The 13444-nt window shown below is 45.6% G+C and overlaps 1 protein-coding gene and 1 long non-coding RNA gene across 2 annotated transcripts in view; one reads left to right on the top strand and one right to left on the bottom strand.

The window, feature by feature from the left end:
- The window catches only part of CACNA1A (calcium voltage-gated channel subunit alpha1 A), a 303811-nt gene that overhangs the window by 94390 nt on the left and 195977 nt on the right, over positions 1-13444 (bottom strand). Inside the window, 4 exon segments of the mRNA XM_077119400.1 lie at positions 1185-1274; positions 2675-2731; positions 3727-3842; positions 5457-5560. Coding sequence (XP_076975515.1) covers positions 1185-1274; positions 2675-2731; positions 3727-3842; positions 5457-5560 — 367 coding nt within the window.
- Positions 6630-11549, top strand: LOC143650628 (uncharacterized). The gene is made up of 3 exons (XR_013159627.1): positions 6630-6892; positions 10504-10769; positions 11364-11549. It is a non-coding gene; the product is annotated as an uncharacterized LOC143650628 (long non-coding RNA).

The following is a 13444-nucleotide window of genomic DNA, read 5'->3' as shown; positions in this document are numbered from 1 at the left end:
AACAAACGACAACGAACACACCCTGCACAAGTGCGTCATTGCAATGAAAACCAAGTGAAACCTCAACAATATGGATATAAACTCAGGTTCAGTGAGAAAAGGCAGAATATAAAATAATTTGTGCCTGTCGACACGTGTATACAGTAACAGATTATATGATGGCAGTTATTTAGAGGGGATGTAATCTTTCCATCTTTCTTTTTTCCCTTCCTTCCCTTCACGCTTCTTTCCCTCCTTTCCCCCCTTTTCTCTCTCCTTATCACCCTTTCCCTCCTTCCTTTCTCCTTTCTCCTCTTCTTCCCTTCATCCCTTCTTTTTCCCCTCCCTTTTTCTTTCCCCTCTCCCTTTCACCCTCCCATTTCAAAAAGCAATATATTCTCATGGTAAATGGTCAAAAGCATCAGTCTCAAGTTAACAACTAAAAAATACAGAGGAGTGGAAAGGAAGAGTCAATGTCTCGTCCCCTCTCAAACTCTGCCCTTGTGTAAGCCTGTGTAAAGCAGCCTGAGGCACAGCCTTCCACCACGTTCCGTCTGCTCTCATTGCCATGGTGAATGCCTCTTCATCTTCAGTTCTCAGCTTAAGCGTCACTTCCTCTGAGAAGCCTTCCCTGACCACACCCTATTCTTTCAGAGCAGTCCAAGACCTCCTCCGGTTAACTCAGCAGCACCTGAACCATTACCAGTTTGTGTGTGTGATTATCAGTTTAATATCGATCCCCTTTCAGGACTTCAAGCTCTGGGGGTCAGGGGTTTTGCCTTTGTCTTATTCACAACTGGGCACTTATTAAAGAACCATTTAACCAAACAAATAAGAATATCAGTCCACATTACTGAGTGCTTATTCTCCATCAGGCACTGCTCTAAATGCTTTCTGTGGATTAATTAATGCAACCCTCCCAATAATACTGCCATTATCATAAACAAAATCATTTATAGTTAACTATATTAATATAATTAATATATTAATTATATTAATATATAATTAATATATTAATAGAATTATTATGGATAATTGGTTATTATTAACAAGCACTGTTGTCATCCCCACTTGCTGGATGTGGAGACTGAGGTTTGCGTGTCTGTGCCATCTGCCCCAGGATTGAGCTGGCTCCCAACCCATGGGCCCCCTATCTCTGGGGTGATGGGTGATGAGGATGCCTGGATGCTGGAGCAGGGACTTACCCACAGAGGTGATGTCGGCCAGCTGGTCCTCAGCCTCCTCAGGGTTGAGCAGGTCCGTCTTGCTTTTCTTTATGGTGGTTCTCCGCAGAGCTCCAGCAATGGGAACATGGCAAGAGAAAACCACGTTACCCTTTTGGGGACAATGACACTGGCCGAGCACCCACTTGGTGCCTGGGGCTACACTCAGCACTTCCCACGCATCCCTGTCCTACACCATCCCTGCAACGATCGCTTTGGTGGGAGCTCCCAGGATACCCATCTTGGAGGTGCAGAAAGCGGGATCCAGGGGGGCAAAGATGAGAACCAAGCCCTGTTGGGTCTGATTCCTGAGGCTGGCCTCTCAGATAACTCTTTTCCCTCTGGCCTGCTTTCAGATGCCTGGGATTGAACATGTAGAGCAACTCTCACGAAGACAGTCCACCCCTTGAGCTGTATTAGCACTTGGGCCAGGCGGGCTGGGATTGTTGAAAATCTCCATCCCCCCAGCAGTTAGGTCCTATTACCCCAAGGCCTGTGCAGGGGATGAGCTCAGGCAGATACTCCCAATAAGTGATTTGGATGTCTGCAGGGGTAATCTCTATAACATAGTCCCTAAAATTCACTTTATAATCAGCTGGGACAGAACCAAGTTCCTTCATTTCCTTCTAATCTCTGGAATTTTCCACCGAAGAGTCATAACTCTCTAACCAGCTTTCTAATATCTGAGAAGATAATCCCAAATAATAAGCTGTCTTTTTTTGGGTGGTATTATCTTAGTTGTTGCTATTATTTTAAATTAAAACAGCTCTCTGAATTCTAAGAACCTTGACTGTCTGGAAGTCCTACACTCTCCCTCTCCCTATGTGTTCAGGTTTACTCTCTCTCTTTTTAAATTTGCATTTCCCTTTTGGCTAATTACTCTCTGAAGGGGGCTTCCAGGGGGCAATGAGTTACAACATCTGCTCCAGAGAAAGCGATTTGCACTTCCCTCTGAAGTGGTTTGTAAAATACATTTTATAACCTATGGGAGCAGGGTCCCCACACATTTATTTCTTTCTGGCTTCTGGTATTTTCAATCAGAAGTTGTCAAGCTGTTTAGCCAATTTCCTAACATATGAGAAAAAGTCCTTAATCATAAGCTGGATTCTTGGTGGACTTATTATTTATTTATTTATGTAGCAGTCACAAGTGGTGATGAGCTTGTGCTAGCACTCTTCTAAGAGTTCCATTTTCAATAATTAATTTAATCCTCACAAATGATCCAATGAGGTAGAGATGTGATGAAAGTACTCATTTTACAGATGAGAAAAAGTGAGGCACAGAGCATGTAAAGTAGAGAAGTAAGGCCAGCAAGTGAAAACCACTCCCTGTATCTTCCTGAGCCTGACAAGACCTGGTCCCCAAACTTCCCCTGGAGGCCCCTTAGGCTGGAGAGCTCCCAGCCCCGGCCCCAGCCCAGAAGCCCCCATCTCTCTTGGGACCCACCACCAAGCCAGGTTTAGGAGAGTTACCATCAAACGGATGCCTCTGCTCGCCGTCTGTTTCATCCTCGGCGAGAATCACCTCTTCTGAGAAGGAGGAGGACATGGTTAAGATTTTTCCTGGGATGGGCTCCCTTGCAGAGGGAATGAGTAGGAACACCCCACCCTATCACTCTCATTGATAGTGGCAGCTCAACCAGCCAGAAACATGCCACTCAGTGATTTCTGACTCCCAGCTCCCCCAGCTATGGTAGAACGCCAACATTTCCCCATCTCACTCAAAATAAAACCTACAAGTCCCCGTTACCTCCCTGCCCTCACCTCCTCTCACTCTTCCCTTGCTTGCTCTGCTCCAGCCACATTGGCCTCCTTATTAAGACTCAGCTATGCTTGTGCCTCAGGGCCTTTGCACCTGCTGTTCCCTCTGGCAGGTACCCTCACGGCATTCTCCTGCACATCCTTCAGGCCTCTGTTCAGATGCCACTTCTTCAGACAGGACTTCCCTGAGCACCCCACCTCTGACCCTTCTCTGTACCCTGTCCTTTATTTCTCTTCTCAGCAGTGGCCAGAACCCAGGATTGTATGCATTTGTTTATATTCTGTCTCCCTCACTAGAACTTCAGCTCCCTGAGGGCAGGAGAATCTTGCTGGCTATGCTCACTCCATGTATGTATGTCTCCCCATAAATGTTTACTGAACAAACATGAGCCTCCCACGTGCCAGTCACTGTTCCTCCTAAGCAAGTTAGCTTGGATTATATTATCAGGGTACTAGTGCTATCTCCATTTAACAGATGAAGAAACTGAGGCACTGGGAGGCAAGGTACATTGTACAATGCTGGGATATAAACCAATATTTGAGCTCTCCACCGTTATGTGATGCCCCATCCTGGCTCCCTCCCAGAAGTTTTAATATACCATAATATCCTAACATCACGCTCTGGATCCTTGTTGAAGATTGAGATCTGCTTTCTTTTCCCATCGTGATGCTCCCTCATCCTTCCCCCAACTGCACACATGACTCTCTGTGTGCTCCGTGGCTCAGGACTTCCATCCCTGGGACCCGGGCTGAAAGGACCTCACCTGCTTTTGAGATCCACTCCATGTAACCATTGAGTTCTCGCTCGATCTGCTGCTGCCGTCTCAGCTTCAGAAAAGCCCTCCGGTTCTCTACCCGCTCCCTTTCTTTGGCAAACTCCCTGCAGAAGCACACACAAAAAACCCAGCGTCTGGCTGTTTGCTGCTGCCCTGGAAATATTAGGAAGTCTGTGTGTGTGTGTGTGTGTGTGTGTGTGTGTGTGTGTGTGTGTGTGTGTGTGTGTGTGTGTGTATGTGTGTGTGTATTTGGGGGTTCAGAACTCCATGGAGGGCAATGTATTTTAACAAGTCTTTCGGGAAAAAGATCAGGATGTTATGGGAGGGTAGGTGGATATTTCTGCCAGATTCACATATTTCTTAATAATTTCACCCAGCTAGAGGAAAAAGGAAATCCATAAACCCATGCCATGAAATGGACATGGAAATATTATGAGTCCAAGGAGCATAATGCATATAACTTATTCTCACATTTAGAAAATAGACAGATAGATGGATAGATGGATAAATAGAAGGTAGGTAGGTAGATGAATGAATGGATAGATGGACAGAAAGATAGGTGATAGATAGACAGATGGACAGGTAGATAGAATGATGCAGCAAATGTGGCAACATGTTAAAATTGGAGAATCTGGGTATCTGGGTTGGGGAATGTTAGAGTTTGCTGTATGGGTTTTATACTATTTTTGCAATTGTTCTGCAAATTTAACTTTCAAAGTTAAAAGTTTTAAGAGACTTTCTGTGTGGTTCTTCTGTAAACCTTTAACTGCTCTAATTTTTTGAAAAAAAGAAAGAAAGAATAGATTAAGGGAAAAAAAATGCCATGTCAACCACAGATGTGTACTCTGTTCTTATCCCTTTAATACTCCTGACTAACAGAACCCCAGTTTTATTTGGGGCATCAATGTGTCCAATTAAACAATATTACCAGCCACCTGAGTTAGGTTAATGAGATAGAAGCTGAAGATTTCTGCAGACGCCTCCCATTCTTAATATAGGCCCAGCTCCACCCCGTTTTCTTTCCTCCTCTTCCCATCTGGAATAGGGGATGCCATCTTGTGAGCATTAAGCAACCATTTTGAGACTATGAGGCATCTGTGAGATTGGACGCCTCTGGCAAGAATGTGAGAATGGGAAGCTATAAAAACCTAGGGTCCTTGATGGCACTGTGGCCAAACTTCTTATGGTGAGAGAAACGAAGCCCAGTTATGATTAAGCCCCCAAAAGTCTTAGGGTTGGAGGTCACTGTATTTCATGAAAAGGCATGTTAGGCTATATGCTATGATTTTATATGCAGAAAGTTGAGGGAACCAAGATTTTTTTTTTTTTTTTTTGTAAACGTAAACTACTGGGAAGTAAGGCTCTATAGAATTTTCTTGTTTGATGAGTTGTAGGTCTGAAAAATTTGGGAAAATCTTTATGAATGAGACTACTGGGCTGGAAAGAATTTCCCTTTTCCTCTGGGTGGAGGTAGCTGAGAGCCAGAGGTACATTTCAGTAAATTAAGGATGGAAAGGATTTTAGCCCTCTTACTGTGCGCCTGCTGAAGTATACAACCTATGTACCTGCACATGGTTTGCTAATAACTGTTTGGATTACCCAAAGCCAGGGAAAAAGACCTTTTTTCTGCCTGGTGAATGAACACAAAGCTTCGGTTGCCTCTTCCCGGGAAGAAGTTGGTAGAGGGGAGTGGAAGTAGGGGAGTGGCAGAGACTTACCCTGAAAGCACACCCAGCACGAGGTTCAGCATAAAAAAGGAGCCGATGATGATGAGGGGGATGAAGTACAACCAGTTCCAAGTGTTCCCTGAGGCATCGTTGCTCTGGAGGGGCCGAGGAGGGAAAGCAGGTGAGACTTGAGTGGGACTCAGGTATGACCTACTAAGTGGGGGGTGGGGGGAAGAGCTCCACTTTTCCTGGAGCTCTGTTGTTGAATGCCTTTGGGTTGTGGAGTTCCAGAGCTCTGACAGCCAAGAATGGGAAATGGAGGGCCCAGGCTTAATCTATAAGAGAGACAAAGACTTCTAATTGTGTAGTCCTCACAGGACCTGAGGGCCAGCATGAAACACAGGAGAACTTTGCAGACGAGTCTAGGAGGAGAAGGAAAAAAATGAACCCATCCAAATGAAGAAATGAACCCCCATTCTCTCCCTTCTCCCTGAATAGTCACACTCTTCCCTCAGATGAGGTGCACAACGGCAGAGTTTGATGGACTGCTAAGTCACCAAGACAGATGTCAGGGCTATGAACTTTTCCCCCAAATGTCTCCTTCCTCCATCCCCTGCAGCCTCCATGTCAACTGCAAAAACTCCCAGAAACTCCCGGCTCACTTTTCAAAGGGGAATAAGCCCACAAATAGAACATTCTTTTCTGAAATGGAAAAAGAATATTGTGGCAAAAGGGAACAATATGAGGGGGAGAAAATCAAGGAGAGAGAGAGGGGGAGAGCCAGAGCCAGAGGTAGAGCTGTAAGAATTATGAAAATAAGCACTTACAGTGTTTACTGTATGCTGGGCACAGCTCTAAGAATGTTACCAATGTTAACTCAAATTTATCCTTGCGATGTCTCTATGTTATCATCATGTCCATTTTAGAACTGAGGAAAGAGATGCTGAAAGACAACATCACTAGCTCAATGGCACAGAGCTAGTCTGTGGCAGATGTGGGATTTGAACCAGGCAGCCTGGCTCCAGAGTCCATGGACTTGACTTCTAAGTTGGATGAAGCCACAGATGTCAAGGAAGGGCAGACCTCTCAGACGTTCACCGGACTGTGGTTCCTGCAGAAAGGGGTGGGGGGATGGGGGGGGGGGCGCAGCACCCAGATGTGGCCTTAAAAGCTCACCCTTAAAAATAGCTGTAGTGTCATTGCTGCACAGCAGAAAGGCTAAAATGAAAAAGACTGTTGCAGTCAGAACCCTCACATGCCGCCAAAGTGAGGATGACATGGTAAAACCCATTGAAAAATAGGTTATGAGTTTCTACTAAAGCTAATCATACATCTTCGTGATGACCCAGTAATTCCACTCCTGGATTGTTACTCAACAGGAATGGGATCCTGTGTTTGCCAAAAGTATGCACAAGAATTTTCACAGTGGTGATATTCATAATAGCTTCAATTTGGAAGTAACGTATTGCTTCTTAATGGGACAAAGGGTAAGTAAATGGAATATTGTGTGATGAATGAATGCTACACACTGCCCCATGAAATCTTACAAAGAAATGTCAAGCAAAGAAGCCAGACAGTAAGCAAGTATGTGAGATTCCAATTATGTAAAATTCAAAAACTAGCTGATGATGTTAACTGTCCTGGCAGGGTACCTTTTCAGGATTAGTGACTAGGGAGAGTGCATGAGGCTGGCAGAGGCTTCTGGGCCTGAGAAGGTTCTGTTTCCTGAGCTGGGTGCTGCTTACATCAATATGTTCAGTTTGTGAAAATTCACGAAGCTCTCCACTATAATCTGTGGGGATTTTTTGTGTGTTTATTTTACTTCAATAACAAGCCCCAAAGCTCCAATGCTTTGCTTCTGGAAGGTTCTAGAGGAAAGTGACAGGAATGGAATCAGCAGAGCAGGGATGGATGGAAGACAAGACTGGCTTGGTGCTTCACATCTCTGTTGCTATGGTAACTGAGAAGCTTCTCACTCTCATTTCTCGAGGCTCAATATAGTTCAGAGCAAGAGAGAGGAAGTTGGTGCCAGCTAGCACAAGGAAAATATTTGAGATATCATACTTGGGATGGGGACAGAGCATGTGGAAGAGGGTAGGGTTGAAAGGGGAGAAGTGGCTGAGGTCCCTCGATGCCAAGACATCCCATTCAATTTCAGAGTCTCTGCAGCAAGGTGTGTGACTGCCCAGACCCCAACTCTAACATACGCTTAGGTGACCTGCTGTCTAGTTAAATAACAGACACACATGGTGCCAAGTACTTGCCCTATGGTTGCATTTAATCCTTGCACCAGCCCCAAGAGGTAATGTGCAACCATTCCTTCCAGGTGAGGAAGCTGAGGTGCAACAAGGTAAAGCCAAGGTCATAGGACTACTAAATGCAGAGGTGCTCCCCCAAACCCCACCACTTCTCCGTCCTCAACTCCTCCCACTCTCCCCCTGACCCACTCCAATCATCCACATGGGTTTCCTTGCTTCTCTTACCTCAGGGCCTTTGCACATGCTATTCCCTCTTCCTGTTATACTCTTCTTCCAGATTCCTATATGGCTCCTCCCTCAACTCTTTCAGGTCTCTGCTCAGGTCTCTTCTTAGGAAGACCTTCCCTGATGGTCCTTTACAGTTGCACCCCCTCATTTCCAAGTCCTCTTTTTCCTGAACACCTTACCTTCCAATCTCCTTTATACTTTACTTATTTAACTTGCTTCCTGTCTGTTTCCCCAACTGGAATGTCAGCTCCATAAGTGGCAAGGACTTTGTCCATTTTGTTTCCTGCGGTATTTCCAGCCCCTGGCACAGTACCTGGCATGAAGCCAGTGCCCAATAAATGCTTGTTGAATGAAAGTTGGGTCCAAGCTTCCTGCATAACCTACGTTCCCAAGGCCATGCTCCTTCCACCTTGGGGACTGGGGCTCTGCTGTCCAATTTTAGAGACACATTTTCTCTTTCAAACCTAGCCCAAATATTCCAATTTCCTCTTGTGGATACAACATGTAGTATGAGCAAGAAATAAACCTTTGTTGTTAAAGCCACGGAGACTGTGGGGATGTTTGTTACTGTGGCATAACCTAGCTCTCCTGACTGATACGCCCAGGTATCTCCATGGCTTGTTCCCTCATCTCCTTCAAGGTTTTACTCAAATGTTACCTTCTAATTGGTCTTTATATGGGTCTCATGAAATGTTGGAGAAATTAGTGTTTCCCATTATGTGTGATGGAGAAGCTGATACCCAAAAAGGTGATGACAAGATCACAATGAGTCATTTGTTTCCCTTCTCTGAACTTCTGCTTTTCCCTGGATCTTGTCTTGACAGACTCCTTCTCATCACTCAGGCTTTGCTCCACAGTGCTTCCCCAATTGAGAGAATCCACCCCTCCCCACCACACAGCCAACTCCTCTCTTCTTTTCCCAGTTTGCCAGTATATGCGTTGACTGGTTTACAGGTCATCTTTCTTCCATAAAAATCCCAGGAGCAGAAATTTTTATTGTTTGGTCTCCAGTGTCCAGGACTGGTACACAGTAGGAGCTCAATAAATGTTGGCTGGATGATGCATGGATGCTATCTTGAGCTCCCTGTTGGAGGACAAGTTTAAATACTACTAAAGACAGGGAATGTATTTCTCCTGAGTCCATACTATCAGGCTACTTCCCTGGGAATGGAGAGGCAGGAAAAAAAAAAAGGGTTATCACATCTGTAGAGTTCTTTTGGGCTGAAAACACTCCCCATGTCTTATCTCCCTGGATTCCCTCAAATTCCATGTGCCATGGAGGGAAACAGAGGCTATAGGATGCAATGTGATTGCGGGAAGCTCACATGGGATGGATGTCATAACTTGGGACAGACCTGTCATTCTGGTTTACCACGGAGTGATTTTCCCACTTCACCCCTTCACTGCACTTCATAGTATTTTATGCTTATCACAATTGTGTCGTGAGAGCCTTGAGGACTGGGGGTGGGGTGGTACTGATTCATCCTGGAGTTTCCAGTGCTTAGCGAGGCACCTGGCACTTAGTAAGCCCTCGATAAATTAATCAAATTAGTGGCTGAGTCCCAGTAAAATTCTTAAGTGCCTTCTGTTTTATAGTTTATTTCCATCTAATTTTTTGAGTATGGCTCATTCACAAAAAGCACCGAGAATGTACAGAAATACTCGGATCAGGAGAACACCTACCACTCCAGTGATAAGTGATAAAAACAGGGTTGATCTGACCGCAAATGAGCCAAAATCCTGGCAGTGGCTCTGCAGGAGCACACAACTGTCTTCATACCCACTGTAGATCATGTAATGCCTGTGAATTATTTTTAAATTCTCTTTTCCTTTTCACTCTCAAAACTGTCTTGGGTGATGAACTAGGTGGTCTTTCTGCCTTAGAGTTCTCTGGGTTAACTCCCTGGCCTCATAAGCTTCTATTCCTGCCCTCACTTGGGACCCTCCAGGGACACACCTGTCTCAGGGCCTTTGCACTGGCTGCTCCGTCCACCTGGGTCACCTTTCTCTCAGATACAAGACTCCTCCTCATTTCCTGCAGGTCTTATGAGGAGAACTGGACCCTCCTACCCTAACAACTCATAACCCCTCTACTGCTTCCTTTTTCTCTTTAGTTCTTATCACCTCTAACACCATCAAACATAATGGTCAGCAAACCTCGGCCCTCGGGTGAGCCGCCTGTTTTAGTAAGTAAATTTTACAGGCATGCAGCTGCGACCATTTGGTTACGCGTTGTCTATGCCTGTTTTTGTAGCTGCAACAAAGACCTAAAATATTTACTATCTGCCATATATATATCTTCGTTATTTTTTGGATCTCCTTTTTCCCCTATTAAAATGTCAACTTCAGAGCATAGATTTTTGTCTCTTCTGTTCACTGAATATCCTGGGTGCCTAGAACAGTTCCTGCATACAGTAGGCATTCAATGAGTACTTGTTTGTTGAATGAATGAGTGATATAAAGTCTGATTTTTATTGTCCAAGATGAGCATCTATGGATTAAAAAGGGCTTAGGCTGAAGATTAGTTTCAATGAGCCATTGGGACCATGACTCCTAAGGGAAATGTATTTACAATCAACTAAACACAGTTTTGCTGCTATCCTAATTGACAGAAACCCAGGGAGAGAAATGGAGGCAGAGAGACACAGACAAAGAGAAGCACACACAGGCAGAGTGAGAGCAAAAGCGTGAGAGACGGATGGTCAATTTCATGTGTCAGGAGGGCTGAGTTATGGTGTCCAGTTGTTTGGTCAAGCAAACCCTGGCCTGATTGCTACTGCAAGGATATTTCATAGACGGATTTATATCTACAGTCAGTTGATTGTATCATGGCTGATTGCATCTACAATTAAAAAAGGAAACTGCCTTCGGCAAAGTGGTGAGTGTCCTCATCCAACTGGGTGGAGATCTTAAAATCCAGAAGTGAGGATTTAAGAAGTCAGAAAGAAGAATCTGCCTCACCTTCAGTCAGCCAGCTTCCCCTGGGGAATGCAGACCTCCCAGACTTCAGATCACTTTTATCAGTTTCCAGCTTGTGGCCTGCCCTACTGAATTTGGACTTGTCAGCCCTCATGGTCCCGTGAACCAATTCCTATAATAAATCTCTGAATGTACCTATCAATTGATTGACAGATACAGATATACAGATCAATCAATAGATATATCTATATAGATATATTTAGACAAACATAGATATAGATATATCTCCTGTCTTCTCTGGAGACTCCTGACTAATACAGAGACACACAGACAGACAAAGAGATAAAGAGAGGGAGAGAGGGATGGAGAGGGGGAAAGAGAGAGTCAGAGACAAAGAGACACGTCTATAAAGTGAGCAAAATAAGAAAAGCAAGGATGGGGGTGGGTGATAAAAAAGAGATAGTCAAAGGAGGGGGGGCCTTGGGCAGGTCATTTTATTCCTGTGGGCAGTTTCCTCATCTAGAAAATGAGGCTAAAATATCTCCCCTCCCAGGGTTGTTTCATGGATCAACGGACAATGCAACAAAGATACTGAGTGCAAAGTAGACTCTCAACCAACCGGAGTCAACAATTGAATTCAGAACATCCTGACGCAGCCAGAACCCTCTTCTCATGCATGGACTGTCCTGCCTAAGTGTCCCAGCCCCTCCAGCTCCCCTCCCTGGGAGCAGCTGAGAGAGGGAAGGTCCCCAGCACCCACACGGCACCCAGTCTGCCCTGGCCCAGCTGGCGAGCAGAGCATAACGGACGACCCCACCCCAGGTGGAATGGAGGCGATTTCTGGCTTTTCCAAGCCACATGTCTCCTGCTGGGGAGGACACGTGGTGAAGGGGCTCCTGTGAAATGGGTCCCCTGTCCCTCCAGTAACCCAGTTGCCAGCAAAAGACCCCGTCGCAGCCCTCCCTGGGGTTCCCCCTTCTGCCCCCTGGGCTCAGAGAACCATTTTCTGTGGGGGGGAAGGGGGGTACATGGGAGACTCTCAGGGAGCCAGCTCGGATCAGAGACACATGGGTTCCCACCCCTGCGCCCCGCGCCCCGGGCCTCAGTTTCCTCACCGGATGGTGATGCCAAGGAATCCTGGGCTGCTGCACCCTAATGTTTTCAGAACAGGGTGGTCCAGAGAATATGGCCGATAATCCATCAAGATTCCAGAAGGCATCCCCGGTCTGGCTCAGGCCCCAGGAAGGTCCAGGGAGGGGCCTGCTGACATAGGAGCCTCAGGGGACCTAACAGTCTCTGGGCAAAGTGCAGAGACAGGCTGAGCTGGCTGACATTTGCTTAATAGAAGTCAGACGCAAGTTGGCCTTCACTTTTCGCACAGAGTTCCCAATAAGCCTGCATTTGTGGTCCTTGGATGCGGACCGGCATTCCCCTCATTTTAGAATTCCAAGGGGGCAGGCCCACCTTGATGCCAGCTGGAAGCTCCCTCCCCCTGCACCCCCCCAGCCCCAAGGAGTCACTACCGACCTTCCTGTGAAGGTTTGTTCTAGCCATGGCAACTAGAGAAGCTACCTCTGAGATGCCCCAAATCTCAGCAGGGGAGAGATCCTGGGAGCCTGAGAACAGAACTCAGGGGGTCCATGCATTTGAAAGGAAACAAGTTTCTCCCTCATTCACCCCTGAAATGGGGGCATTTCCTTCCATTACAAAGGGAGGCAGCAAATCACAAGATCTGGCCAGAACCCGTGACATCCTCACCAACAGAGATCACCCGTGTTTTGCAGCTCTCACTGAGGAGGTGCAGATAACACGCAAAATGGTTTAAGCTCAACCCTCCTGTGAAATTACAGGAGTTATCTGACCCACCTCCAGATCTTGTTATCGAGGTGCTACAAAGGATGACATCTGTGAGCCACAATGTATGGTGGGTTTTTACAAACATTTCCATAACAATTCCAATGTATTTGGCATCTTCCTTCAGCTCACAGTTTAAAATCCCTTTTAAAATCACCAGACTGACAGAGGGGTCTGTAGTGCATCATTTGAAATGGATTTTCCTGCCTCCCATCTTCCATGATTTCTGCCCCCAGACTACACCTTGAAAAATTACATCGCCTCTCTCTTTCTCTATCATCTACCTATCTACTATCATTTATCACTGATCTGTCATCTACATCTCTATCACCCATGCATCCTCTCTCATCAGACTCTATGTTCCATCTCTTTATCTATCACTTATCATATCTATCTGTCTGCCTATCTATCCATCCACCCATCCATCCACCCATCCATCCATCCATCTATACCTATCTATCTCATATTTAGCTACCTACATCTATTGTCGTCATGTCCCCTTAATCTCCTCTGGGCTATGACAGCTTCTCCATCTTTCCTTGCTTTTCATGAAAATCTTGGAGGGACTTTGTGTAGAAAGGACCTACATCTGTATCCAAGAAATTAGGGTTTAAGGGATGATTTTGATGACTGAATCAGATTCCTTTTTCCTTTCTGGGATATTAGAGTAGACAGAGGGGAAATCCTTAAGCTATAATCCAGCTGCCCCGATATCTGAAACGATTGTAAAAGCCCTTATCTTGTGCCTTTGTGACTGAAAGAGCTGTTACTCCCTTTATC

The sequence above is a fragment of the Tamandua tetradactyla genome, chromosome 11 (assembly GCF_023851605.1).
Source record: "Tamandua tetradactyla isolate mTamTet1 chromosome 11, mTamTet1.pri, whole genome shotgun sequence".
Classification (NCBI taxonomy): Eukaryota; Metazoa; Chordata; class Mammalia; order Pilosa; family Myrmecophagidae; genus Tamandua; species Tamandua tetradactyla.
This window is presented reverse-complemented; position numbering and strand designations above follow the sequence as displayed.